Below are 27,164 nucleotides of genomic sequence, written 5' to 3'. Positions count from 1 at the left end.
TTGGCTCAAAACATTGACGCTTGATCCCAGTGTTGTTGCCGGGTGCATGCTATGTGCACTATAATGTTGCCAACGCTGAGAAATGCGAGGTCTGAATACTTGTCGTCATCTCAAGAGAAATGCACTAGGAATTAGTAGCAGTTTGTTTGAAAGTAATCGCATGCCACTGAGATATGGGCTCGATAGAAGCTCATTCGCCTTTCAATATGGCCCGGTTCCAGAGCTAGACGCAAGGAAAATGAGAAGAAGAAAAGAAAGAAAGAAAGAAAGAAAGAAAGGAAGAGAATAAAAAAGAAGAAAACCAGGATAACATGGTACAGATATCTATTGCTTTCAGAATTAGTCACATTTTATAGCACGATCACGGCAGCTGCCAGTCTGACTTACCAATAAGGGGTTGGTAATACACCCATACGTATTCATCATGTTGATTTTCGTCGAAAATTTGCCTGATCAACGCGATGAAAATAGTCTCCTGCAAATCATGGGACGAAACCTCTCGAAAATCAAATGTCGTAAGTTTCATTCAGACTGTGGGTCTAATGAGGCGAATAGTAGTTGTCGTTGTTATGAGAAGTAAGATGCAAAGAATTGAAACCCGGTTGAGTATTAATTGGCTGGAAACCCGCCGCGTGTAGCTTTGTGTCCTCTTTCCAGGTTGAGTAACCTTGAACATGAGCACTTTCCTGAGATTGTACGCAGAGTGGATTGAACGAGCTTTCATTAAGGGAATCCATGTTGCTCAGATATGGGTTTGAGGTTGTGGGTGGAGTCTGAAAGGAACTGCGGCTGTTCTCTTTGCTTGGGAAAAGACGACTTGGTGTGTGGCGTTTCAGCATAGGAGTTGGAGACAAAAGAGACAAATTGGTGTTTCCAGGACGCAGTGTCAAATCGGGAAGACCATCCTGCCTATACAACAGTTAGCTGCTAACACGGAAGATCACAATAACAAAGCGAGAAGAGCATACTGTCGCTGGATCGCAGGAAAGTCGGTCGCACCTATGAAGATGGGTTAGAAACAAAGTGTACTAGCCTTCTTGGCGAGAGTAGAGTGACCCTCACTTGGCATAGTATCCATATTGTCTCTGAACACATCAACCACGCGATTGCCTACACGGACATGGCCAGGAGCACCAAAATTCGAGATTGAGCTGAAGTTTGTTCGTGTGGAGCGATCCAATCTCAAAGTGGGCATGGTAGGCAGAGAAGATCCCTGGGTAGAAGACGGCCTCGGTGCTGTAGAATGAATGGAGGCTTGACGTGTGATCCTTGCTGCGCGACCCCTTCCACGACCACGAGTGGCAGGGGCAAAGCTTGAGTCTCGTGATGTGGCCCGTTCGACTTTGATAGCTCGAGGTCTACCAGGCCTTCCGCGAGTCTTCTTTGGAGATCGACGCCTTTTCTTGGGTGGCTTAGGCTCGTCATCATTCTGGGTCTGGTCAGCATTCGGTCTGTTCAATGACTTGACACTAAGCTCACTTCGCTTCCGGCAACGGAAGGTTCGTCGTATACATCACGCCAGCGGACATGATTGAAGTTCAAATCTGTCACCTGTTCGAGAGTTCGAACAGCCTTAGAACTAGCCTCCATATGGACTAGGACAGAAGGGTCCTTCTTCTGATTTCGCTTACGGCGTTGCTCCTCTGGAGCCGCATCAAACCCACCGACTCCCTCGAGTGAGGCAATATCTCCTTTCAGATACTTTCTGAAATGGAGACGCTCACGTTCCTCGATGTCTAAGATGTCCAATGCCGCTTGAACATCTGCGTCGTGCATCGTGGTGTTCATTGTGTCATCGGAGGGGATGATGCTTGTGCTCCCCAGTTCTTCGTCTTCATTATCGGATGGCTCATATTTGGACACAGTGTCAGCCTCCTCCTCCTCCTCATCATCATCATTCTCATCCGCATCCGCATCCGGCTGGTCAATGCCAAAGCCGAGCTCCTGCTGAAAACCAGAACCATAGTAAGCACCATTCCAAGAAGGTAGATCGGACCAAGATTGAGCGACATTGTTTTGACGCCAATGCTGCTGGGCATGTGCATGTGATGAAGGCTTGAAGTCTGAGATTAAGTCGATGTCATCCTCGGGTGTGCATTTGATAGAATCCGTACGGGTTGTCAACTTTGAGTCGTCACGAACTCGCTGCCCCGACGTCTTAAGTTAGACTACCCCACGGATTTACAATGAATGCTAAAATCAACCGCAAGGGACATGACTTACTCGCTTGCCTCGTGTCACAGCATCTCTAGTAGAATTACTTTGACTCACCAATGATGTCCGTCCGCCGCGGAGGCCAACGGTCGGGGTTCCACCGCGCGTGCTGCTGCCATTGCGGCTTCGACCAACACTGCCCTTCTGAATTCTATTCTCGCTTCTGCTCTGCAGGAGCTCACGAATGTTGAATTCATCGAACCATGCTTGGTATTCTTCCAACTTCTCTCGGGCACCTTGGTCGGTGTATCTGGCAATATCGAGCTTGAACATGTTGGACAGATGGCCTTTGGAGGAGATATGTGTGAGCAGATGGGAGACATCGGAGAAGTTGGTATTCTTGGGACAGATGCTGCAGATCAAGGGGACCGGGCGTGACGCCGCCGAATCCGAGGTAGAATCTCCTCTGGGTTTGCTGCTCAACAATTGCTCTGCTGTGATGGCTGCCATGGCTGAATAGCTTGCTCCAGCGCCGTGACCGAAATCAATTTCTGTGTTCCTGTGAAACTCGCGTATTTGTGGTTGACTGTTACCAAAAGCCTCCATCTCCTGTCAAAAGCTTTGTTAGCGACTTGTTTGAAGTTCGAGTGTCAGCAGCGCGATATTATTACGGGTATGTGCAGTACGCGCAACAAATGGCGTGGCCATGTTGTGGATTTTCCACCTAAAGGCCTCTTCAGATGGGTTCTTTGGGGAAAGTCAGATGGAATGGCCCATGACTTGAGACGGAAAATAACCAAAATTGACAATTGTAGGCAAGTCTTGAATATATTGACCAAAAGATCACAATCGATGCCTTTGTACACATTTGCAGCTGACTTGGTGAATTGTCCAACATGCCGCAAACATCTGATTTGAAGAGCTGAGTTGCACGCAATCAGAGGTTCATGAGCAATGTCTTTCATTTACATGAAGACGAGTTCGGGGTGGCTCATCAAGGGCTTAGTGTAAAGGGCAAGGACAAAGGGTCAAAGGATAGATTGATATCAAGGGTATCAACCATTGTCAAACTTACTGATATCGTGTAACACGGCGACTTCTGCAAGCAGTGATCCGGGTTCCCTATGAGGACTGCGGGATAGGTAGTGGCGGTCCAATCCTTGAGATGGTGAATGCTGACGCTATTTACGTGCAGCAGCCGGACGATCGGCTTGCGCTGAGTGTTGCTGCCCTTGCCGTTATGAATTGTTGCTGCCCGCACCGATAAAGGCCGAGAGAGCGGCAGAAAGATTGACTCTGAGTACCGGGTTGTTTTGGGAAGAGCACTGGAATTGGTGCGATGTGGTCCTGTCGCAGTTTAGTATTGGGAAGAAAAGGCAATGGTAACTGCCTAGTCAAGAATTTAACTGCTGGCTGACTAGGAATTTGGATGCACAACGCAGGAGATGAGAAACAATCGAGCAACATAGGCAGGAGCACTAAGCTTGTCTTGCAAGACAAGAGTTCCAAAGCCCAAGCAAGAAGCAAGTAGACCAGCAAATGTCCTCAAATACAGGGCAGATGCTCGAACAATCGTATCAGAGTATCACATCGATTGATGTGAATACATTTTACAATCGCAAGAAGGTGAGAGTAGACCGATGACGGACTGAAGGTTCGACCCGAGGAAGCAAAGCTCAATCACTTGGGCTTTTGAGGATATTTCATAGGAAGGGACGAAGGGATTTTGCTTACCTGTGTGCCCAGATACGATCTTATTTACCTTGATCAGCAATTGTGATCGCTCCTGCCGAAGGAGAACGCAAGCAGCTTGACACAATTGTGCCTGCTGATACAACGTGAAAAGAAGAAAAGCGCCGATTATTGCTGTGATTGTGTGAGACAGGTGCTGATGACAATAAGATTTTGAGAAATCATTCACTTCCAGGCAGATCTTTGAATTAGCTCCTGGACTTGTTGATGAGAAGTCGCGTTGCTTGAACGACGGGAAGTGTTGTTGTGAACAGATGGAGGGGGAGGCATGCAAGTAGAGTGTTAAGTGTTGCTGGGTAGAATAGAAGTGTTCTCGGTCTTTCCTTCTTCACATTTGAGACTACAAAAAAGGAAATAATGATAAAATATCAGTAACATAGGGTCGGGGAAGGCAAGACCACTAAATAACCAAGTAATATCTCAGCTGCTGGTGTTAGTACTGTGTGCGGCTGTAGCTCAGCGCGCCATGTAAGCTTTGTGCTGTCAAAGTGAACCTCAAATATGTCCAGGAGTGAATCACGGGGGAAGCTCGGTCACGGGTGGAGTTGATACGGCGCTTCATTATTCGGATATGTTATGAAAATGCTGTACGAATGTTCAGCCACCACTCGGGACTTTGACCCACATCCAATAGTGCGTCCATATACTTTTCTCTCCCAATGTGAAGTTGCGGCACCTGCAGCATTGTGAACGATCGCTCAGGAAGTAATACCGATTTCCTACAGCAGCCACAAGTTGTCTTTTTTGCCTTTTTGAGCATTCAGTCGTTTGAAGTCGGAAAATGTCAATCCTTTGAAGTTGCAAGCGGCGATACGTTGAAAGTGGCAATTAACCTCATCTTTCTTCGGCACCCATGCGACCCTCTCTAAGATGAGTCCTGTTCCATATATCATCGGGATTTGCATGGTCTGTGAGGACACACCAGAAAGTCTGCCAGCAACAGAAGAGTTTTGGTTTTTAGCATGTGAATCAGAAGATTCAATCCTGCTGGCCGTCAAAATAAGTAGGTATGCCTCTTTGTAGTCTTCCAGAGATGGCGAATGCGAGTCTGGGAAGACTTCAAAGTTGTTATAGGTGAGTGAGATGGTCGTGAGCCTCCCAATGACTTGCAAAGTAAACGTATCGGCGTCTGGGGTAACTTTATTTTGCTGTTGGGACTTCTCAGATTTCTCCCTCTTTGTAAGCGCTACAGATCTGAGTTTTCCTCTAATTGCCAAGGCGTTCGTTCTCAATTCTTGTTGTAGATCGTTGCCTCCATGTGGTACATCTTTCAACAAATTTTCTGGTACCTCCATCAGCTCGAAGGAGACTTCACCTCCTTCATGGTTGGTAACTCCCCAAAATTGGTTTGGATCGGTAAACCTATCTTGTAATTCAACTTCACCCATCAATGATGCCCAAGTCCAGGTAGGATACTGAGAAAGGTCCACTGGCCTGCTCGCCTTGCTTGGGTTCACAACCTTCCAAGCTAGCTGCTCGTATAAACGAGACGACCAGAGACCAGCCCCGTAATCTTCCCGCTTCTGGTATTGTCGACGCAATTCATCACGCACAAGTTTGGCCACGGACCACACGGCAGGCATACGATCTATGTTGCGGGTGAGATTACTTGCAGTATATGTCCGCACGGCGCGCTTCCAAAATGCCTCGAGAGAATCATCTGCAGCTCCGCTCAATGTCTTATTATCTTGAGATATCTGAAGTCGTTCCCTCCAATGGCGTTCGAAGGCAGCATCTACATCCAGAGGGGCGGGCAAACCATCCGGAAGCGTTTCGCAGGCGCTAATGCTAGCACAATCCCAGAAGACTTGTGTAGAGCCGAAATGCAAAATTCTTGGGGACAGCATCCTTTCTGTGAATTTTTGATCAGCAGCTAATCTCCAACGTCCCGCTGTCACCCACCTTGAAAGACCCATCCGCGCTTGTAAAGTGGCTGACTTAGCAGTTGATCATGCCATAGTGCTGAAGGAAGAATGACCCAAGAACGCTTCCCAAACTTAGAACTGGCCGAAGTCTCAAGTACGTTAGGAATCAACTCTCGGTTGTTCCTGTCTCGGAAGAGACCGCCTCGACTATCATCGCTAGATGCTGCAGCTAAGGTGCAGAGGGAGTTGCGGTAGACCAGATGCATCAACTGGCCCTCTTGATGGAATTCATCGTTGTCCTGAATAATACACAAAGCGTCTATCCAGATATACCGTACTTTGAGCTCACGCGCGATGGTTATAGAATCTTTGAAATTCTGAGGCAGTTCTGACCAATCTATCCCTAGTTCAGGATTCCCAAACGTGGCATTATCAACTACCGTCAGCCTTATGTTCAACGGGGAGACTTTGGGGTCACCCCAACAATGACTCAATGTCATGTATCCATCCACTGGATTAGATAGTGTAGCTGATTCTATGACAAGTATTCGATCCGTGCTTGTTGCGCCAATATCGATCAAACGCTTTGGTATCCAGGTTGGTCTTTTTGGGTGTGGGCACTGCGCATGCCCGGACCCTTTACATAGGTTCAGCCATGATTTCATTTGAGACACAGTAGTATCCGAGTCCGTTCTGTCAGCGAGCTTCGTTGCTATACGGACGGTGTCTTTGATGCAGTAAGTATTGCACAACGAAATTATTCTATGTGTTTGACCTACCTTGCTCAAGAAGATGAAAGGTCCTTTTTGGCACAGAGCGAAGCGCTAGGTAGCCCTCTGAATTTGGCGTAAAGATCAAGCTATAAGATTCGGGGCTTTCCCTTATGCGCGCTGGGCGACGGAGTTTCCACCAATATAGGGGAGCTTTGGACGCACTTTCATCAACTAGTTTTCGAACAGGCTCAACATCCGCTCTAAGTTGTGAACAAAAGACGCAGTCAGAATTGGATAAATCGTGGGAACCCCAGCTTTTATGGTTTCCGAAAATTGTTGTTTGGCATTGAGAACAAGCCATGGCTATCCACCGAGCTTAGTAGGGATTGAGGAGATTGAATGCATCAAACCTAAGAGGATTTACCAACCGACATTGCGCAGTTCTTATGTCTTACCGTAGGCACTAAGCCCCATCTTGCATCGGTAAAATTAGCGCTGCCGGGCCCCCACTGGGGGCCACGAGTACCTCACCAAACACCTGGATCTGGATCCCGTGATTAAGCTTAAACGCATGCAAGGTCGGTGGATATGTAGGGTAATAGGTGGTGATCAATTCTTTGTATGATCGAACAATGCTATATCCTACAAACACCACTGCGCAACGCATAAATTGGAATTGTGTGACTTTTTTAAGCGGTGAATAATTCAGACTCAAATATTGTCAAGTTTTTGCCCTCCTAGCCATCGAAGTTTTGAGCATAGTGCTCAGCAATATAATAATGAAAATTACTATGATAACAATCGAGAGATGGAATTTTACTCTCCTGTGGCACAAGGAACCCGTGTGAGGCGAGCAGAATCTCTTCCATTCCAAGCTCCGATTCCAGCAGAACTTCCAGTGCTTGAGTGTCACCTTGCCAGTTGGTCAAGAGACGTTCCTTCAAGCCCGTAAATGAGAGCCCGCCAGCAGACTCACCGACGGCTTTTATGGCTTGTAAACCGAGGTCGCGGTATATCCCCGCAGGCTTGCTTGCAATGCCCAGCATACCTGCATTGAAAAGTTCGACAATGGGTCTTGGGATTCGGTCTGCGATAGCTCTTGCTTTCTCCAGAGACTCTGCTTCACTAATATGTTCCAGGCGCAACAATGCCAGTCCTATATTGCCGTTCGCTTGTTTGGCTAGCTCTTTGACGAGATTTTCCGCTGAATGTTCGTTGACGGGACTGATCAGCTCTCGGCCCAGATTCGACAATGGCGGCAAAATGCCTTGCTGGACAGGCACCTTGAGATGGCTTCTGAGACCAAGTTCACCATGATCTTCTTCCAGGAAGTACTTCAAAAATCCCGGCAGCGGCAGATTGCCGATATCTAAATGAACTATTTGGGGTTGAAAGAACTCAATGGCTGTATGTGCACTACAGCAATCCACCAAGAGCAATGTCAGATCATGTTGAAAATGTCAACCAATGTGAGAGACTTACGGTTCATGGCAGCGTTCTCCAGCTTCTTTGCAGTTGTTACAGATATAGTAGTCTTTCACACCTGCGCAGGCAACGCATTCCCACCAATAGTCCAAAGGTTTACGACTCAGATCAACGTCGCACTCACCAAGATCTTCGTCGCCTTTGATTAGTACTCTTGAGGTAGTTAATATTTTCATGCCAAGCCCCTTAAGATATGTCAACTCTCTCTCAATTTCAAAGTAGCCATCCAGATTCGGCCAGATCACGTCGAGATCGTCTATAATGAGAAACGTTCTGTCAGATAGATTGATATGCGAAGCGATCGCACGATGCAAGTCGCCGCAATGAAGCGTTTCTGGGCATGAGAATCTTGGCGCCACAAGAGAACCCGCATTGAGACTTTTTCTGCTGCCACAGCCAATATTTAGGGCCAAACCCAACTGCCGCTCAACCTCACCAAGGAGTAGTTCGGTGAATGAGACTGCGTTGTCAACACTACAAGTAGTATGGGACGGCTGCAGGAAGACTGAGACTACAATAGTGTTGCTGTCTCTAAAATCGGTCTTGAGGTCTTGGACGACTTGCGACGAGAACGTAGTCTATTGTCATTAGAGGGAGTTTTGGGTCTGGGGCAATATGTGGATTCTGCCGGCGCACCTTACCTGATCCAGGCCCCCCGACACATCTTAGTTGCCATTTAATATCATCCCTTTTCCAGAGCCGGTACTGTTCTGATTGGAGGAGAACATCGAATACGTCTTCATATACGTGAGAAGATTTATGGGAACTGGCTATTCGAATAGCCATCTTGATATACCTATGGTTCCAGGCGGCAGCGGCGTTAGCAAATCCCTACGCTATGTACTCAAAAGTCAATTATGAAATCGCGGAGGCAGTGGCAGTATCGAAACACGATATAGTCAATAGTGCTCGCCGATCCAAAATACTACCTGCGGTACATTCACCTGCAGGGAAAATGAAAGAAATTAATCGGGAAAAGAAAACTCGTAGAGGCTATGTATTAAGGCCAATTACAGTCTCCAACGTTTCACTCAAAAAGCTTTCTGTTCAGTCGCTTTTTCCAATCATGAGGACGTTGGCCCCCAACCTCGACATTTTAACACCAATTTCTGACATAGACTAACTAGTTTGTTCTGACCCTCGCTTGGGCGTAACCAGTAATTTCCGCGTGTTAAGCTTTGCGCTAAATAGTGTATGAACCAGGATGCAGATCCTGCTGACAGGGCTGAGCACCACACACTATGTAGTCCTTCCAACTGAAGAACCCCTGAAGTCAAGCTCATTTTGTAGCACGCAACTTCATGCGAAACCAGAAGGATCGCAGCAGACTTGTGGCTGTACGAGTAACCTGGTACAAGCATTTCCGCAATCAGTATATCTTTCACAAATCTTCAAAGGACTGCCTTTTGACTGTAGGTTATGTTGCAATAATCGAAAATGATCTCGTCGGCGAGGCTGGTCGAGCATAGTCGCCGATTCTTTGACATCATACATGAGCATCTTTCGAGATGAGTGCAGATACTTGGTGTGTCCTTGATATTAAAAGTTTATGGCAAGGCTTCAGTCCCTCATTCGGAGTTTCATGGTGATAAGGATCACTGTTAATTTCCCCCTACTGCAGTACTGCGGCCCAACTCAGCTCAACGTCCACTTAAGGTCTAGGCCGTAAGCCAAGTGCTGAAATCATGCACCTATTTTTATAACGGTGCCCGGCTATGTGGGCTCCATCTTGACTCCCCGTCTTTCAGCCAAAAGTCCTTCAGCAGCCCCTGCTATTGCTTAGCTGGTATAGAATATCCACTATGGCATTGTGCGAAAAAAAAATTACCGGCTGAATAAGTAGTCGGGGGCGTCCGTAGTGGATTTCTCTAATTTGAATGAGGCTCTCAGTATACTCACACTTACTACTATGTTTGTACTGCAGATGTAGGCAGCTGATCGCCAACGTATACAAAATGTTGTTCGACTATCTGTCGGCCGTCAAGGCTATGGGCAATCTAATATCACTGGGCATGTTAGAGGACCCAATAAAGCAGTCCCAATCAACCACAACTGGTACCACAGCGAAGAGCGCAGTCAACACGCAGGAATCAACCATATGTGGCGATATCATAAATGAGTCCAATGAAGGTGAGTACAAGAGCTTGTTGGCCTCCGTAACAGAACTAACATTTTCATCCAAGGTGCATATCTTTTTTGGGCTAGCGATGTACATGATTGTCTGAGCAATGTTCCTTTCAGTATAGCCCCGGCTCTGCGCTATCTCGACTACCTCAACACGACAATGCAGTTCCAAAGCACGTTGGCGTTCCTCAAGACGCCACCACAAGGATATCAGCAGCCAGCCGTCGACGTGGAGGTTGTCATGGAACGCATTGCAAACAATGTCAAAGCTGCCTTCTACTTAAATCAGTATGATTTTGAAGCGGATGTGCAAGGACTAATATTTGCTATGCATGACGCACACGTCGATCTGCGTTCCGGAATCATGTCCCAGTTCTCTTTTGGTAGTCAGTGGCCGATCGCATCAGTTTCAATCGATGGAATAACAGAGCCAAAGATCTATTTGACCGGTAAGTGCATATGACAAGTGTTTGACTCGTTTCAACTGGACAGCGACTGATCAGTGGCAGATCACATCCTGCAAGCTCAGAATGATGGTTGGTCATGGACACCCTCAGCACTCTCCAAGATCAATGACGAAGACGTGATTGATTATGTCACAAAGTTTGCCGCTTCCAACTCTCTAGGGAGGCTCGAAAGCCATGCAGAGTGGAACGATCTAATGAGCCACCCCGCTCAGGATATCCTTGGTAACTTGAACATCTGGACTGGTGATGCCACGTTCTACCCAGGCGACGAGCTCAATTTCACTTTTGAGAACAAGTCGGAGCCACTGGAAACTTATTGGGTATCGTACTATAACTACAACGAAGACACAGGGCCCATAGCAAATGGCGGGGACTTTTACAACTTCTTCGTCCTAGGTCTTTACCCGGCAACAAACGAATCTGCCTCCTACCGCATTGGGGACAGCAATGTAGCCAAAAGATCTAAAAGCATGAGTACCCCACCAAACATATCCAAAAAATCGAAGATCGCAAGGGACGATAATGATGAAACATCTTCGGAAGATGTCACAACAGGTTGGAGCGGTGCTTACCCAGCAAAGGCAGATATATATCAATCAGACCTACTCGTCAATGGTAGCGGCGTCGTAACGGGCTATTTTCTTCGCGATATATCGACCGGTGTCCTAAGTATACCTACCTTCGAACAATACGGAGAAGAGTTATACGACTTCTCGGACACCGTTCAGACATTTATCGACAGCTCAGTGACGGAGAATATCAAGCACATCGTGATAGATCTTCAACAGAACGCGGGAGGAGATGTCGTCTTGGCTTTAGACACCTTCGCAAGGTTCTTCCCCCAGAAGCAGCCATTCGCCGGAAGCCGCCGGAGGAGTCACGAACTGGGTAGGGTCCTAGGAAACGCCACAACTACTTGGTGGACTAGTCTTGACCCATACTCTGATGACGCCGATGTCGTAGACAACTGGTACGAAGGCCTTGCTGACGAATGGGTTATCACCCCGAGACTAAACGCCGCAACCAAGAAAAACTTCCACGACTGGGAAGAGTACGCGGGCCCGAGACCGTATCTGGGCGACTGGTTTACCCTTGTGGAAGAGTACAACCTATCGGATGAAGATTTCAACTATGAATCGATGGACATGTCTCCATACGGCTGGGCTGATAATCCGAGTACCACTGAGCAGCGATGGGATCCAGAGGACATCGTTCTCCTCACAGATGGTCTTTGTTCTTCAACGTGTGCTTTATTCGTCGAGTTCATGACTCGAATTGGAGTCCGCACCATTGTGATGGGTGGGCGTCCTGAATCCGGGCCTATGCAGGCAGCTAGTGGTACTAGAGGCGCAAGAAGTTACTGGAGTGGTGACCTTGATAATGATCTTGCATGGGCAGGCTCTGTGGATGCGATCGCAAACCAAACTTTCCCGCCCATTCCACTCAACGGCTTCTACCGCGACTCGGGTATTTGGACCACGTACGTTGGGTTCAACCTCCGCGATCAAATTCGGGAGAGCGAACTAGATGATGACCAAGCTGTTCCACTTCAGTTCAGATATGAGGCTGCAGACTGTCGACTTTACTACACATTACATAATTTGTTCAATATGACACAACAGTGGCGGGATGTCGCAAATGCAGCTTGGGATAATTATCCATCGCTCTGTGTAGCTGGATCCACGGGGTATTCTACTACTGGGCAGAACAAGCCGAAGAGCAAGGCACCCTCCACATCGAAGACAATAGACTACGGTATTAATGCCGACGACTACTCGCCGCCTGCTGGTTCTGAGGTGCTGTCGCATCTAGAATTCACAGGCGGGAATCTCGTCGACGGGAAATACAAGCCACCGGAGTTTCTCGAACTGGATGAATGCCAACAAGACACCTTTGGCGATTACTACTGCCCCAGTAAGCGTGGTAGTAACAGTAAAGCAAAACCATGCGTGGAGGTAAATATTCAATGCAAGTCGGGCAAAAAGGACAAGAAAGGAAAACCGATAACGACTCCCATCCACGTTTGTTTGCCATCGTGCTCAGATGGCCCTTCTTGTGGGGATTACGACCCCGAATACGAAATGCATTGCAGTGCGTTCACGCAGGTGGAGCAGAAGGCCAGTGCGGCAGCGATGGGACAGGATGATACAAATACAGAACTTAGGACGTTCCGCAAGAATGTGGGATGGGCAAAGGTGTGTAAACCAAAGTATGGAACTAAAGATCTGGGAAGCTGTCCGGCAGCGAAGCCAGTTAAATCAGGCAGAATTTGACATATATACTACTATAGAGTGGCTAAAGTAATTTTCACGAGATTAAAGGGAAAAAAAATTGCAAATCTGATCGACAAGAATGCCTTTGACCCCCAGGACGTTCAATCTTGCATGGCGAGCAGCATGTGGAGGAATAACGGGGAGCGGTTATATTATCGTGTGTTGTTCTATACTGTTGATTGAGCAGTTGGAGTGGCAGCAGGAACGACATCCTCTTTAGTGCTCTGCGTAGAAATGTATGATAAGTTGGGTGGGACATGGCACTAACTAGCGAAACGGTTGAGCATTGTCAAAAGAGCCATGTGCCTGTATCTCATCGTCATACCTAATCGCAACCATGATAGGGTTAATAATCAAGCACCAATTCCGGCGTCACCTTTTAGAAAAGCCTGTCAAACAAAGATGGTTGTGGGTTCTCCGGATATTAAATGCGTAAGGATTCTTCAGTGGACATTACTTGAATTCTTTAGGGGCCAGTTGACTAACAAGCAATACGCACAACAATACAAGAAATTCTGAAGTTTTGGATACGTACCACGGTAATTGCTGGAGCGAAACCGCTTTGGAATTTCAAAAAAAGAAAAACCAACTTGTAGCTTTTAATTACCTTCGCATACCCATTCCAAAATACATCTAGTAAGTCTACAGTCTAGATTGCTTGTATGCTCTTAACTAACCGAGTATGTATCTTAGCATGAAACACCTGTCAGTGCTGTTGAACTATGTTACTTTCAGATTAATCAGCGGATATTCCTATGTTGTATTGCGTGACTCGATTATTATGGAGCCCACATTGCTCCAGTTATTTTCTTGAGGCCATACAGAAAAAACATGCTGGGGTATCCTCCCATATCATTACAAACTCTTGCATTACCGGCAAATCCCGCTGTGCTTCAGCACCCCTAGGGGCTTGTACCGTCTGAACCTCGGAGCGAAAGCTGACCTAACCTAGCAGGTGTCGCCTGGAGTGCAAGATCCAAAGGAAACCTCCTGTATTGCCGGCCAGCAAGATTCATGACTTGGTCTTGGTAAAGATTTTATGATACTGTTTGATCAAGAAGAGTTCGAAGAATACAGAAATCGCGTCAACAGAGTTTCTCGGCCGAGTTCTAGCCGCTACCGCTCATGTGGGCGGGTACGCACCTTAAGACTAAATGGAGCCACTGAAGGAAGTGGAACCCCGTTCACGTTACCATGGCTCCAAACGAGTCTCCTACCCTCGGAACCGCCTCGCTCTCTTGACTCAAATCACACCTTCGGCAGCTTTTTCCGGTTTTATCGAGTTGGGTGTGGTTGTTCCGTCATCTCTATCCGCAAGAGCTTAAGCCTCATCGTGGCGTTGCAATGTTGAGTTTGTCGGTTTTGGTGATGTCGCCATATCATTAACACGCGATAGAACGGCTCCCGACCGGAGGAGTTGTCTAACTCGGTAACTGTGTCATTCAAAAACCTTCGGCGCCGTGAAAGCAGAAGCATATCGTATTTCACCGCCGCGAATGGTGACACGGTAATATGGCGCACCAGTTGAATGGTATGGGTTCAACGCCAGAGACGGTTGAAAATACAGGCACCTCACCGAATGCTCCAGGGTCTTCTGAGACATCCTCAATCCATCAGCGCAGGCCGGCAAAACGGGATCGTGTAGCGCTGGCCTGTCAGCGATGTAAGACACGAAAACAAAAAGTATAATTCTCCGGCATATCTCTCTTTCGCTGATTGAAGACTTATACAATATGGTAGTGTGATGGTCAACGTTCGGCCTGTGCATCTTGCGCAAGATTGAACTTGAAATGTAGTAAGTTGCGCCATCGTTTTGTTGGCAAAGCGGTTCGACTGATCAGATCTCGTAGCATACATCGTTCCTCTTGTCCCTGCTGCAGGTGAAAAGAAGCTATATATTAAAGCTTTGGAGCAAAGGGTGGCTGAGCTCGAATCAATGCTCGCATCTTTAGGTCAAGCTAGAGCCAGCAATGACCATTTGAGAGGAATAGTGCCAGCCGTTTCATCGCCCATCTTACCAGAAGTAAATATATCAGGCACACGCCTTTCACGACACTCGCTTCAACAGTCTGACGATGATACTAATGATGTCCTTAATGCGGTGCGAGATCTGTCACTATCCGCGTCTGGTTGTTATGTTGGGGCATCGTCCAATATCACCATTGGACGCGTGCTAAGTTCCGTTCTTCGTAGCGAAAAGAGTCCCGTAGCGGGCCACGTTGAGCACTTCAATGCTCCTATCGAAGAAAACGACCCGGCCCCAAAATCTATTCTCTCAACTGGGTTTAGTGATATGACTGGTGAGCCTTTCCTGGCTCCGACTGTGGCCCACCGGCTACTCGAAGGGTGGTTTCAACATGTTGCTACACGATATCCAGTCCTATACACAGCCAACGTGATGGAACTTCATAACAGTCGAGAGACCTTGACAGAAGCATACGACAGAAGTATTTTACATCTAGTATATGCCGTGAGTGGACGATGGCTGGAATCTGCTGGTGAGACGGGTCACTTCTCTACTGATCATCACTACAATGCTGCATATCAGAATATGGATGCGATTCTTCAACTGCGGGATTATCGGACAGTGGACTACTTGCTGCTGATGGCACTCTACTGCACACGAGCGCCCCGTAATCCAGGAGCATGGACATATGTCGGAGCTGCTATGCGGCTATGCATAGAGCTTGGCCTTCACCGTCGGCAAAGACGAATACAGCCGGGCATAGAGTTGGAAATGAGCAAGCGACGATTCTGGACGACATACTTCCTGGATCGCGATATTTCTATCGCTATAGGCCGGCCACCGAGCCTCTCAGATCACGACATTGACGCAGAAATGCCTCTGGATATTGATGAAGACACAAGTAATGATGATATAATTCGGCAAGCGTCGATGCATCTTGCAAATATCCCGGCCAGCCCGGCCAACAGTTTGACATCATTCCTACACAGATTGAGACTGAAACGTGTTGAGTCGGAAATTCAACATGAAATATACCGGGTAGATCAGCCGAAGACAGTGTCGGATGATACGATAAATGATTTCCTAGATCGCCTGAAGTCGTGGAAAGACGCCATTCCATTCGAGGCAAAAGCATTTGCTCATCAGTCTAATGTGCCATATGAGGGCCTCGAGCTGTACACCATCCACTACCATCGTTGCGTACGGTATCTCCTATATCCTTCTTTGGCAGAAGTGCCTATTAATGGGCACTATCTTGAACTATGTGCCGAGGCATGTTCTGGTATTATCTCGGACTATCGACGGCTCCACCGTGTTTTCCCAGTTGGCTTCTCAGCTCTGAGTATCCAGTCTGTATTTCTCGCAGGTGAGATTATACAATATAGAATCAAAGATAGAACCTAACAGCAAGCAGGGTTGACTCTAATCTACTGCGCATGGCTGTCACCTCCAGGCTATATCAACGTTGACGGGTCGCTTACCGATTGTCAGCTACTGTTATATATCGTGGCTGAACGTTACCCTTCTGCACGGAGATACCGAGACATCTTTGAACGAATCAAAGTGGCAATTTTGGATATAATTGCCCAAGGAAAGCACGAGCCGCGACTTCCAGTTTGTTTGGATCCATCAGCACAAGAAAGCGTCGCGGGATTCCAAGGTCAGTGGGGACATGGTATGGCGGGAATGGGCAATGAGTACAACTTCATGATCAACAACATGATTGGAGCTCCGGTAACGACTCCACCATTTGAGCTTGAACTAGACCCAACAGCCACATGTCTGTTAGGCGAATACGCTCAACACACTGCAGATTTTGGCTTTCCAGTATGGCCCACTATGCCACAATTACGAGAAGGTTCAATGGCATGGATGCAGTGAGGGGCAACTTTCAGTGAATATCATTCTGTAGCGATCTTTTGATGAGCACTGTTATCCAGACATGTAACAAAAGGGGTAGAGAGGTCGTATTATGTCACACTCTATATAGTAAAGTCGTTGAAGACCCATTTATCCACTGTGATGCCTCATGAGTGGTAAGTCTGTTGGTATCTACCTTTTGACTCACTGGTGCTGATGCATATATTAATATGTTATCGAGGTGAAAGGTAACTGGCTGCACCAGAACTGTACACTGCTGTTTTGAGCACTTTACTACAGCGCTATGAAGATGGAAAAAAGCAAAACATGCTAGGCGCAGACTAGAAATGGGCTGATAAACCGTTTAAACCCCGTTAGGTCTTTGCCGACTGGTTGTTTGGACTAGGGTAGGATGGACTACAAGATCTCCGATTCTGAAATACCAGTTGTTCGAATCTGGCTACGGTACTATCAACAGCCTCATTCTCGACATGGTACAATTAACCGATGCAATTAACTGATACATGCACTACTAAATATATCCATTTCTCCTTCTTCTATTTCTCCACCAGTCCGCTGATCCCTTGGTGCGTAGTAATCGTGACGCTGCGCGTCTTTGTCGAGCATAGCCATGGAGAGAATATGTCTCGATTCTTCGATGCTAATACCCTAAATCGTATCTTCCCACACAACAAAAATCTCCGCATGGGGCCTATATTGTACGCCTTGCCAGCCGCTGCTGCTAATGAGATGATTTGTTTATCTGAAAGACGCTGTCTCTTTATGGGCATGGCCGTCGCGCAGAGGCCTTACTGTCCTCGAGCTTGTCACGCCCGTTGATATCGATTTTCTTGTCATGTTTGCGTACCTCTCAATCGCGGCACAGACGAGGATGCTGAGAACCGATTCTGCCAGCAGTTGATGCGTCTCGGGGCGAAATGGTTCAATGGCCTACTGAGGTATGAGATCGTTGCAGGCGTAACTGACGAAGACGAACGATGTACAGCCGCTCTCGAGGTAGGAGAGGTAGGGAGACCGAGTTTTATGGAGAGAATATGGTTTTCTGTAGGTATTCCTAGTAGTGATGGAGAAGGAGTTTGGGTTGCTGAATACGATACAATACTACCATTTATGAAAATAGCCACAATATTGTACCCGAGGATGCTGCCAAGGTGATACTGGCAAGAGCGATGAACGGAACGTGTGATATCCGAAAGGGCATCGGCGCCAAGTTCTATGAATATTCAGACCAATATGAAGGGGCAGCATGCCTAAAAGCATGGGAGGAAAGACCACAGTAGAGCACGGCCCACTTCTTTCGACTCGATATAATGTGTCGTCCGTATAAGTGGTCGAGAGAAGGTTTAAGACCAGACGCCTTCGCTGCTCCTTTCTCTCTATCCGCCCACAGCGAATACATCCACATAGATTCAATAACTAGCCCCGGACTTGGAAGAATATAGGATGAATTTTTTTCTTTCCATGAGAAGGTGCAACTAACTCATTCCTGGACACTGTTCCCACAGACGGCTTTTTCGAGCTGGCCGACCGATAATATCTTGACAACACATAGGCTGGTTTGATCTCCATATTTACAATGATTATTCGAGACTGTAAGGGATGAATCTGATGTTATGTTATAATACGATCTATTCATTTCGGATTTCAAAGCCTTTTCAGTGATCCGGTTGAACACGGGCAAGCCTTTTCTTGCAAGATTTCGTGCGAGCCTTCATGAAAGAGGCCTATAGCTCTTCTACTTGCTTGTTCAAAATTGCTAACTACCCTTTCATGGATTCACGTTTAATCGTTTCTGTAAATCAATCACGGTATCTCCATAAACAATGTTGTAACTGTAAGGCTCACTTAGTAGAGGTTGTCCATTTGCAGCGTCCGCTTGCCTTGTAAAAATCTCTTAGGTCGCTAGATTAGTACTCAGGTGGGTGGCCACTGGAAATCCCTGGTGTTTCATGCTTTTCTGTATTGATAAGCTAGCTTCTATGTGTTTTAATCATACAGAGCATGGAATCTATGTCCGCTGCGCGTTTCGGAGTCGTATGACAGGCAATTTTGTTGGTCGAACGGATGATTGTGTCTTTCTGGTACAGACCATGGCATGAACACCGGAATACACTGCACGCCTCTTACATGGGCTGTAAATCAATTTGGTAGATACTAATAATTTGATGTTTGGGAGGGTAACATCGCCTATTCTATCTATGTCACGCAGGCACGTAAGTGCTTGGTACTTTAGTCCAACTACTGATATAAAACCATCTGGCACAATTAAACCACCGATAGACATGTCACAACCATGGTAGGGTTCAATCCATCCATGGAATATTGAGGGCGTGAATAGCCAAATGTATTGATGTATCCGAACCTAAAAGACCTCATAGAGCACAGTTGACGAAGCTTTGGGTTGCTCCCCACACATGCAGTCTTGTGGATGTTAGAACTGGATGATCCGCTTGCCATGTCCCGGGTTATCGGAACGCTGACAAAATCGAACCACCGATCCCGTATTTATTGTGATACGTGAAACCAGAGATAGACAAGTCAGATATCTGAGGCCTAGTTCTCCAAACGCATATCTATTTTGAGACACCTGCACATACGAAAATCGTCAACAACATAGAAACCGATGACAAGCACATCGGCCTAGATGCACCAAATTGAAAGGTCAGAGGCCACAGAATTGTGGATCTATCCCCACAAACTGCGCCGCTGAGTATCAAGCGATAACATCATCAGTGTTGACTGAAGTCAGTTGGGACATGTTCGTGGCAATGTCTTAGCTAGTATGCAAAGGCTTCAATATTGGAAGATGAGTGGGATTCCAATCCAAACTCCTACTCTCACATTATCTAGACTTCAGTCTATAGCTATGTACTGCAGACCCGTCAGCTGCAGCAGTTAGTGTGCCTTGAGGCGAAACTCAATCGTGGGTGGATCAAGCTGCCGCCCTCCGGAGAGATGCATCTCCTTAACCTTGCCTATAGTGGAGCGATTAACTAGTGTTGCGGCGGTTTAGAGAGAAAGGCACTGCAGTCGTGATCACAACGATTCCATGCGACCGACGTTCGGACTCAAAGACCAGTAGTCCACCAACTCTCCTTAGTTCCATACTCGCACACAGTCTTAGCCTATACACGACCTTTTTGTGCGAGTAAAGGTAATAAAACCGGACTTGTCTTTGCGTTCGTAATTGGAAACCAGACTAGATTATTCTTTGGACACAAATTGATCATATGCGATGGCGCCACTTCATGTCAAACATTTCATCAATGGAGAGGTGTTTAGACCCTGCTCCAAAAGATTCCACGACCAATGCTGATGCCTGCTAGTTTGTCGACTCCGCCAACAGGAAGACCTTTGATCTCTTCTCGCCCTATTCAGGTGATCTGGTTGCTAAGGGTGATTAGTTTTGCTACTTCCGGAACATAGTGCAGGTACTAACAATTGTTTAGTCGCCGAAGCAACAACCGAAGATGTTGACAAAGCAGTCGCCGCAGCCAAAGCAGCGTTCCCTGCGTGGTCGTCTCTATCACCTCAACATCGAGGACGTCCGCTCGCAAGGCTCGCTGATCTCATAGCTGCGGCAGACGCAGAGCTCGCAAACGCCGATGCGCTCGCTCTTGGCCGGCCCATCAGCACATACTTTGATGGCCACTACGCCGCGTGCCACTTTCGCTACTTCTCCGAAGCGGCCTATCCCGTGGGCACTTCGTCATTGAACACGCCAGGCTTCTTGAACGTCTCATTGCGACAGCCCTACGGTGTCTGCGCTGCTATCATTCCTTGGAACTCACCGCTCATCTTTTACAGCAAGAAATTGGCACCGGCACTCGCGGCTGGAAATACCATCATCTTAAAGACTAGTGAGAAGGCACCGTTATCATCGAACAGGGTAAACCGTATGCTGAAAGAGGCCGGTTTCCCTCCAGGGGTGATTAATGTAGTGCATGGACACGGTGCCGTCTCCGGAAATGCTATCTCTAATCATATGCAGATCCGAGCTCTGTCATTTACCGGTTCTGTCCGCACAGGTCGCTTGATCCAGAAGGCCGCAGCAGATTCAAATTTCAAGCACTTGATCTTTGAGCTCGGTGGAAAGTCCCCTGCAATTGTCTTCGAAGATGCCGATCTAGAACGTGCGGCGAAGGAGACTCAGCACAGTATCATGTGGCATTCTGGCCAGACATGCATGGCGAACAGCCGTATTTACGTTCAAAAAGCTGTTGCGGAAAGTTTCATCAAGACGTTCAACTCCTTGGCTGCGGCAAGGAAGTTAGGCGATCCGACCTCAAAAGAGACCCAGTCCGGTCCGCAGGCGGACAAAGGCCAATTCGACACGGTACACCGCTACATAGAAGAAGGAAAGAAGACAGGCACACTTGTTGAGCCAGGAACGAAGCTCCCTGAGACAAATGACGATCTGTTTGTTTCTCCAGTAGTATTCTTGCAACAGCCTGAAGATTCAAAGATAATGAAAGAGGAGGTATTTGGCCCGGTGGTCTGCATCAACACTTTCGATACGGAGGAAGAAGCTCTTCGACTTGCAAACGACACGGAGTATGGGCTATATGCCGCAGTGTACACTAGTAACATTGACCGTGCGATGCGGTGTGCTAAAGCACTGGAATCTGGAATGGTAGGTGTAAATTGTACTTCCCCTACAAGTGCTTGGGACATGCCTTTCGGTGGCTACAAGCAAAGTGGCGTCGGTCGAGAGAGTTTTCTATCAAGTATGGATGACTGGTTAGAACACAAGGCCGTGTTTATTCGGGTGGGTAGCTAGGAGAACAATGGCGTTGGTCATAACCTTGATCGGTCGGAGGCTGAGTCATTCGAGTGCGCGGAACAGGTCGAAATGACGATACCGATTCACTATATTAGCCCTTGCCAGGTTCAAGTTGATGGCGATTAACTCCAACGGCCCCGATAATGTCCTCGTTTCTCAACTTCAAAGCATCCCATTGACGATGAACCACGCAAGGTTCTACTTAAAGGCAGGTACTGTTAAACTATAGCCAAGGCCCATAGATTATGCTTGATTAGTGTAATTAGAAGTATACATCATGGTTCGTATTGTAGGAGTATCGGGAACCACTAGTTTCTGTTAAACCCAAACCTCCGCCATATGCTCTTCTTCTCATCCTCCTCCTCGACTGCGTCGCTCTCCTTGACGACGCTCAAGAACACGCGCTCCATGGTGGCGGCGCCGATCGAGTAGCAATCCAAGCCCAACTCCTGCTTGTACTCCTCCAAGGTCTCGATGAGATACCGGACAAAGCTCTTCTCGCCTTGGTTTTCGTCTGCCTCGACAGGGGACACCAGGTCATCTCCGCTGGGATGGTGCTTGGGCGACTTTGTCGGCGCTGAACCTGGCACCATGGCGTCGGCAGGGACCCTGAATCTGACCTGTCCTCCAAGATTCTCGCCCTCGAACTGCACGTTGCTTCCCGTGCTCGAAAAGCGCTGTAGGACCCAGTCCGCGACGTTGCGCATCTCCTCCGGCGACGAAAGCGGCGCGCTTTTCAAAATGAGGTGCACATGGTATTCGTTGCTATGCCGCTTCCTCAACTCCTGCGTCGTGCCGATGGCCAAAAGTCTCCTCGCGATGATCGCAGCTCTGGTGGCCAGGGCATCTGCTTCTTCCATGCTGTGGGTGGTGATCAAGACACTTCTGCCCGGGGCGACGGCTTCGAGCGTCTTCCACAGCACACGCTTGGAAGCGGCATCCATGGCGGAGCTGGGCTCGTCGAGCAGGAGGACAGGTGGGTTGCCGAGGAGGGCGATGCCGAGAGACAGCTTACGTTTTTGCCCGCCGGACAACTTGGAGGCTAGTTTGTGCTGGTGGGCAGTGATGCCGACCTTCGACATAACGTACTCGACATCTTGCCTGATGTCTTGGACGCCCTTGCAGCGTGCATAGAAGGTCAGGTGCTCGCGAACGGTGAGCAGATCCAGCGCGTCAAACTGAGGGCAGACACCCAGGTGGGTCTGCGCGTGGCGCTTGTTCTTCTGCACGTCAATGCCCTCGAGCAGGATGGATCCAGAGGACGGTGCCATCTCTCCGCGGATCATGTTGATGCACGTGGTCTTACCAGCGCCATTAGGGCCTAGAAGGGCCAAGATTTCGCCCTCACGCAGGCCTAGAGACACGTCTTCGACAGCGTGTGTGCTGCCGAAACTCTTGGAAACATGCCCCATCTTCAGAAGGTCGGTCTGTGAGGCTTCCACGCGTGCAGTCTCAGTGTCAACATCAGAGCGCCCGGAGAACCGTGATGCGGACATCTCCGCGTCGCTCGACGAGAACTTGCGCCTTGAGAAGTTAAAAATCGTGCCGTCGAGCCAAAGCAACAGGGAAAAGAGTGCAGCGATCTGAATGATCAACAGGCAAATGGGACCGCCATATGCGAGGAATGAGCCGGGATTGTCTATGGTTGTATCTCCCCGACAGCGAACAATGTACTGGTTCATGCCGAGTGCCATAGCTCGGAGGAGATTCTGAATTGGAAAAATGAGGCCCAAGCCAAAAGTCGTGCCGTCAAGTGTCCTGGCGTTACCAGCCAGGCCATCACCTACAACAGCAAGGGTGATTATCGATAGGATGAACTCAACCATCATGATCAATATAGACCAGGCGATCGCGGCTGGTTGCGACGATGAAAATGTAGAAATGATGTATGCCATAAGCATCGCAGTAATACCATACAAGAATTGTACGAACCAGATGTGGCCAATGGCCCAGAAATTCGTATGAGTTGAGATAAGACTTGTGCATGCGATCGAAATGACCAACACGAATACCAGATCGAAGAGCATATATGATAGCCAAAGTGGCAGTGCTCGGATTCCATTGGAATATTGCAATGAGCGTACCTTTGATCGCCGCTCGTAGGTTGGATAAAGACAAAAGAAAGCAGGATACACAGCCATCAAGAGACAGAAAATAATGGAATATATCAGTGAGTTGCCTGGTAGTTGTGTTAGCGGCCCATCATTTTCGCTTCTACGAAGCCGCAATTTAGATAAAAACAAAAGAAAAAAGAATATTGGTAAGAGGAGAAGGTCCATGCAAGGAATATTTTACTCACCCATGCGATAAAACGATTGCGACCTCAGCGTCCCGGAGTTTATTGTTATGGGCATACCGAATCGCACCATATTGAATGCATTGATGAGTGATAGTTGTGAACCACCATATCGACCTGCTGGAATCGCGAGCAAAGGTGCTGTCATATTGTCCAAAAACCAGCCGCCAAAAGTGATATTCTCCGCGTGGTCGCTCAAATATTGAGTGAAATTATGCCGGTCATTAACAAAGGTTGGCGAGTTCCACTCGGGGTTGTAGTATCGATAGGCATTCGGGTTGGCTTCGTTCGTAACCCGTACCATGGTCTCGTTTGTGGAAACGGGCCCAACGAGGGTGCCGCTAGAAGGCCAATACCATACAGGATAAGGCTGTTGAACCTCGCCAATGAGATCCTCGCATTTAGGAGGATAAAAGTTGTCCGCTGGAAATCGGTCATTTCTCAAGAGCCCCCGAAGAAAGTAGGTTGCCACTATTGGAATAGCGAGAGCGAAAAGATAGGCCCACCATTGTGAGCGCAGGATAATAATTCGCTTCAGAATAAGAGCTTGAAGTTGCCTGAAGAAGATGGCGTGACGCGTTGGTGCCTGCTTAGGAACGGAACTTGGGTTAATGTCTTTCGCTTTTCCGTCGATACTCTTTCTCTCAGAGGCACTATCGCTATTCAGAACATGAGGCTCGTCAGAAACCTTCAAGAAAACGTCTTCAATGGTGGGACCAGTAATAAAATTCTCTGCATCATTCGAATCCTTGAGCGTCGATAGCAGCCGCGCTGCATCGGATGAGCTCGGCGTTGTACAAATGTAACGATCGCCGTGGTCAGCGACAGGGTAACTAATATCAGATATATTGGTTGTCTTTGGCAGGTGCACTCGATAGCCGCCTCCGTATTGATTCTTGAGTTCAGCCGGGGTACCTTGGCATTTCAGCTTGCCTAGAGACACAATGACAATATGATCAGACAGCACTTCACTTTCGTCGAGAAAGTGCGTAGTGAAAACCATTGTGCGACGAGATCGCTCAGCAAGCACTGCGTTCCAGATGACACGCCGGGAAATTGGATCAAGCCCCGATGTGACTTCATCCATTAGACAAACGGAGCTTCCACCGACCAGCATGCATGCTAGTTGCAGTTTACGTTTCATGCCTCCACTGAGATTCTTTGCGAGTGTGTTTCTCTTGTTTGTGAGATCGCAAGTTTTGATTAGATCTGCTAAGGTTGTAGTATCGTCGGTGCCACTCTTAACTGTATTCCAGAAAACGAGATGCTCCATGACAGTGAGGTCATCCCATTGGACGTTTCTCTGTGGGCATACGCCAATTTGAGATGGCAGTGCATTTATGTTGATAGATCCGCCCGTTGGTCGCTGAAATCCAGCAATCATATCTAGCGTAGTTGTCTTTCCGCTGCCGTTGGGACCGAGAAGACAAAGAATCTGGCGCTTTTGACTGGCTAGACTCAGACCATCTACGGCTTTGATGACCGGTTTTCGAGCGCCACAACAGCAGCAAAGCACTTTTCTCCATATCGAGGGCTCGTAGTGCTTCTCAAGGCCGGCTGTCTCGATAGCAACATGAGATCCTTCGGCATCGGGATCTCTGTTGAAACTACGGCGACGCCTGTTGTTCCCATGCATTGCATGTTCTACCAGAATGGCGAGAGCGGAGTACCCAATGATCTGAATAACCAGGAGAATCCAAAGAATATAGGGGCCGATATTATAAACCCATAACTGGTTCGCCAAAGGATTGTAGACATCATTAACTTTGGGTAATGGAGAACCTAGGTTCGTTGGTAGCCCTAGGAATTCACATCTGACCATGAATCCAAAGAAGAACACATAGTTCATGGATGGAAAAAGAAGGGCAAGGATGGACATCTCCCCCACTCCCGCAGGCTCCGTCGTCATGTTTTCTACAACGGACGTGATTACTGCCAGGACGAAAGAAATTGCAAAAACGACTGTGACGGCACCTGCGGCCTTTCGAAAGAAAGCTGTTCCGAACACAGTCGCACTTGTCGTCGCCCAACCAGCCAAAATTTGCCAACATATAGTTATGCCTGGGCTTGTCGTTGGGACAAGCATGTACCAGTATACTAGGCTTTGTTAGCGTTTCAGTCTCTAGTTCACAAAGATCAGTGAACTTACAACTGCCAAGGATGATCCACAGTGGGAAATAGAGTATATCAAAAAATAATATATAGCTGAGCACCCGAGATACTGCGGCGCCTCCACTCATGGCGTCAATAAGTTGCGACATGCCTGACTCCCTTTCGAAGGCCACCATGCTCGAGACGTGATGGACGACAGTTGACATAGAAAGGAAGAAGACAAACCCCAAGGTGAACAAAGCAAGACTCAAGAAAGATTGGCGGGCTTCCTTGTCGTGTTCCTCCTGGCTGCCGTATGCATAGGAGTACACCTCTGGCAAGGTTGATGAATTGGCAATAGCATTGTCAATGGCCACCTGAAGGGGCATCCAAAAGTTTTCATATATTGATTCGTGGTTCATAGGATCGAAGCTGTTTGATTGCCTGGTCGAGTCTACCTGAATCGTGTAGTTCCAAGTAGCATTTGGCCTGCCGCTACCAGGGGAGTCGTTCAAAGTTAGGATAGCATGACAGTTCGAGTTGCCATGATAGTCGACATCACAAGCATCCCAGACCTGGTCTGGACTGGCAAGTCGCAAAACTTTGGCGTCGTCCAACGGCTCTACAAGTCTGCTCAGTGCCTCCTGCGCATCGATGGCAAGCCCTGGCGACTGAACAATGGCGAGTTTCTTCGAACCATCTATGGTTTTTTCCAGGCTTTTGACTGTCTGTGGAGTTCCCACGCCATATTTGACGGTCGTTTTCGTGAAGTTCGGGATTTCGAGTAGCAGAACGACAATCAGGATTGGAAGAATATATGCACGAAAGAGTGTCCATCCCCATGACCGTACAATTACAATTGTAAAATTCTTCTTGGTAAGGGCCCATGTTTGACGCCTGACCGATTCAATGGCAGTTGCCATACCTGCAGGTTCCTGTGTTGGGCGGCGTATAGAAGAATTGAACAAGATTCTATAACGGAGATGCATTCATAGCGTGATCGACTGGGAACGCGCTTCGTAGGTTAACAATAAAAATAATCAGTCAACCATAATACCTGCGCTTGCTGCCGTTTTTGTTCTTTAATGCTCGTATGTCTGGAACCGCATCCACGGGGATGAATTTTCCACTTCTTTGTCGATTGTACCGGTGTCACACAGCCTGCGGGTATCTTCGAACCAGCACATAGCCGAATATAAATGGTTAGTCAGTCATATTCAAACGAAATCAGAAAAAAAAATGTACAAGCGAACGGGCCAGAAACGCCAACATTTCCGAGTACCTTTTCTCTTTGGTCGGAATAGACGAGCGGGA

At 47.8% G+C, this 27,164-nt stretch overlaps 7 protein-coding genes across 7 annotated transcripts; 3 read left to right on the top strand and 4 right to left on the bottom strand.

Moving 5' to 3' along the window:
* Positions 1–436: 436 nt before the first annotated feature.
* Positions 437–2,664, bottom strand: BKA67DRAFT_667381 (uncharacterized protein; the record flags this gene model as incomplete). Its single annotated transcript, XM_046108614.1, has 5 exons — positions 437–909; positions 969–999; positions 1,063–1,429; positions 1,480–2,145; positions 2,272–2,664. The coding sequence occupies 5 exons, from the start codon at positions 2,662–2,664 to the stop codon at positions 540–542; spliced, it is 1,827 nt and encodes a 608-aa protein (XP_045964630.1). The 3' UTR covers positions 437–539.
* A 1,676-nt stretch (positions 2,665–4,340) lies between these two features.
* Positions 4,341–6,876, bottom strand: BKA67DRAFT_548226 (heterokaryon incompatibility protein-domain-containing protein). Its single transcript, XM_046101503.1, has 3 exons — positions 6,551–6,876; positions 5,809–6,498; positions 4,341–5,758 (listed from the first exon to the last, which is right to left on the bottom strand). The coding sequence occupies exons 1-3, from the start codon at positions 6,843–6,845 to the stop codon at positions 4,626–4,628; spliced, it is 2,118 nt and encodes a 705-aa protein (XP_045964629.1). The 5' UTR covers positions 6,846–6,876; the 3' UTR covers positions 4,341–4,625.
* Positions 6,877–7,122: 246 nt separating this feature from the next.
* BKA67DRAFT_53603 (uncharacterized protein) lies at positions 7,123–9,030 on the bottom strand. The gene is made up of 3 exons (XM_046100095.1): positions 8,606–9,030; positions 7,967–8,547; positions 7,123–7,900 (listed from the first exon to the last, which is right to left on the bottom strand). Exons 1-3 carry the CDS (start codon positions 8,753–8,755, stop codon positions 7,222–7,224), a joined length of 1,410 nt encoding a protein of 469 aa, XP_045964628.1. The 5' UTR covers positions 8,756–9,030; the 3' UTR covers positions 7,123–7,221.
* Positions 9,031–9,603: 573 nt separating this feature from the next.
* BKA67DRAFT_53591 (uncharacterized protein) lies at positions 9,604–12,908 on the top strand. Its single transcript, XM_046100079.1, has 3 exons — positions 9,604–10,099; positions 10,153–10,542; positions 10,603–12,908. Exons 1-3 carry the CDS (start codon positions 9,847–9,849, stop codon positions 12,831–12,833), a joined length of 2,874 nt encoding a protein of 957 aa, XP_045964627.1. The 5' UTR covers positions 9,604–9,846; the 3' UTR covers positions 12,834–12,908.
* Positions 12,909–14,265: 1,357 nt separating this feature from the next.
* BKA67DRAFT_53559 (fungal-specific transcription factor domain-containing protein) lies at positions 14,266–16,847 on the top strand. Its single transcript, XM_046100039.1, has 4 exons — positions 14,266–14,516; positions 14,574–14,628; positions 14,684–16,165; positions 16,214–16,847. The coding sequence occupies exons 1-4, from the start codon at positions 14,346–14,348 to the stop codon at positions 16,678–16,680; spliced, it is 2,175 nt and encodes a 724-aa protein (XP_045964626.1). The 5' UTR covers positions 14,266–14,345; the 3' UTR covers positions 16,681–16,847.
* Positions 16,848–19,474: 2,627 nt separating this feature from the next.
* Positions 19,475–21,755, top strand: BKA67DRAFT_598286 (aldehyde dehydrogenase domain-containing protein). Its single transcript, XM_046105309.1, has 3 exons — positions 19,475–19,954; positions 20,007–20,076; positions 20,130–21,755. Exons 1-3 carry the CDS (start codon positions 19,916–19,918, stop codon positions 21,458–21,460), a joined length of 1,440 nt encoding a protein of 479 aa, XP_045964625.1. The 5' UTR covers positions 19,475–19,915; the 3' UTR covers positions 21,461–21,755.
* Positions 21,756–21,771: 16 nt separating this feature from the next.
* On the bottom strand, positions 21,772–26,985 carry BKA67DRAFT_686881 (uncharacterized protein; the record flags this gene model as incomplete). Its single annotated transcript, XM_046109035.1, has 3 exons — positions 25,909–26,985; positions 23,763–25,856; positions 21,772–23,642 (listed from the first exon to the last, which is right to left on the bottom strand). The coding sequence occupies exons 1-3, from the start codon at positions 26,837–26,839 to the stop codon at positions 21,772–21,774; spliced, it is 4,896 nt and encodes a 1,631-aa protein (XP_045964624.1). The 5' UTR covers positions 26,840–26,985.
* Positions 26,986–27,164: the final 179 nt, after the last annotated feature.

The sequence above is a fragment of the Truncatella angustata genome (genome assembly GCF_020726525.1).
Source record: "Truncatella angustata strain MPI-SDFR-AT-0073 chromosome Unknown BKA67scaffold_1, whole genome shotgun sequence".
Taxonomy (NCBI): Eukaryota; Fungi; Ascomycota; class Sordariomycetes; order Amphisphaeriales; family Sporocadaceae; genus Truncatella; species Truncatella angustata.
This window is presented reverse-complemented; position numbering and strand designations above follow the sequence as displayed.

What these genes read in the sequence shown, in the direction of transcription:
- BKA67DRAFT_53603 (XM_046100095.1), bottom strand. Translation starts at nt 8,755, where the DNA reads ATGGCTATTCGAATAGCCAGTTCCCATAAATCTTCTCACGTATATGAA. An exon ending in GGGGGCCTGGATCAGGTAAG is followed by an intron (nt 8,548 to 8,605) that starts GTGCGCCGGCAG and finishes TAATGACAATAG; the next exon opens with ACTACGTTCTCGTCGCAAGT. An exon ending in GGAGAACGCTGCCATGAACC is followed by an intron (nt 7,901 to 7,966) that starts GTAAGTCTCTCA and finishes GGATTGCTGTAG; the next exon opens with TGCACATACAGCCATTGAGT.
- BKA67DRAFT_548226 (XM_046101503.1), bottom strand. Translation starts at nt 6,845, where the DNA reads ATGGCTTGTTCTCAATGCCAAACAACAATTTTCGGAAACCATAAAAGC. An exon ending in CTTTCATCTTCTTGAGCAAG is followed by an intron (nt 6,499 to 6,550) that starts GTAGGTCAAACA and finishes ACTGCATCAAAG; the next exon opens with ACACCGTCCGTATAGCAACG. An exon ending in GCGCGGATGGGTCTTTCAAG is followed by an intron (nt 5,759 to 5,808) that starts GTGGGTGACAGC and finishes AAAAATTCACAG; the next exon opens with AAAGGATGCTGTCCCCAAGA.
- BKA67DRAFT_53559 (XM_046100039.1), top strand. Translation starts at nt 14,346, where the DNA reads ATGGCGCACCAGTTGAATGGTATGGGTTCAACGCCAGAGACGGTTGAA. An exon ending in AAGATTGAACTTGAAATGTA is followed by an intron (nt 14,629 to 14,683) that starts GTAAGTTGCGCC and finishes CAGATCTCGTAG; the next exon opens with CATACATCGTTCCTCTTGTC. An exon ending in CCAGTCTGTATTTCTCGCAG is followed by an intron (nt 16,166 to 16,213) that starts GTGAGATTATAC and finishes AACAGCAAGCAG; the next exon opens with GGTTGACTCTAATCTACTGC.
- BKA67DRAFT_598286 (XM_046105309.1), top strand. Translation starts at nt 19,916, where the DNA reads ATGGCGCCACTTCATGTCAAACATTTCATCAATGGAGAG. An exon ending in AACATTTCATCAATGGAGAG is followed by an intron (nt 19,955 to 20,006) that starts GTGTTTAGACCC and finishes GATGCCTGCTAG; the next exon opens with TTTGTCGACTCCGCCAACAG. An exon ending in AGGTGATCTGGTTGCTAAGG is followed by an intron (nt 20,077 to 20,129) that starts GTGATTAGTTTT and finishes ACAATTGTTTAG; the next exon opens with TCGCCGAAGCAACAACCGAA.
- BKA67DRAFT_53591 (XM_046100079.1), top strand. Translation starts at nt 9,847, where the DNA reads ATGAGGCTCTCAGTATACTCACACTTACTACTATGTTTGTACTGCAGA. An exon ending in CATAAATGAGTCCAATGAAG is followed by an intron (nt 10,100 to 10,152) that starts GTGAGTACAAGA and finishes TTTTCATCCAAG; the next exon opens with GTGCATATCTTTTTTGGGCT. An exon ending in GCCAAAGATCTATTTGACCG is followed by an intron (nt 10,543 to 10,602) that starts GTAAGTGCATAT and finishes GATCAGTGGCAG; the next exon opens with ATCACATCCTGCAAGCTCAG.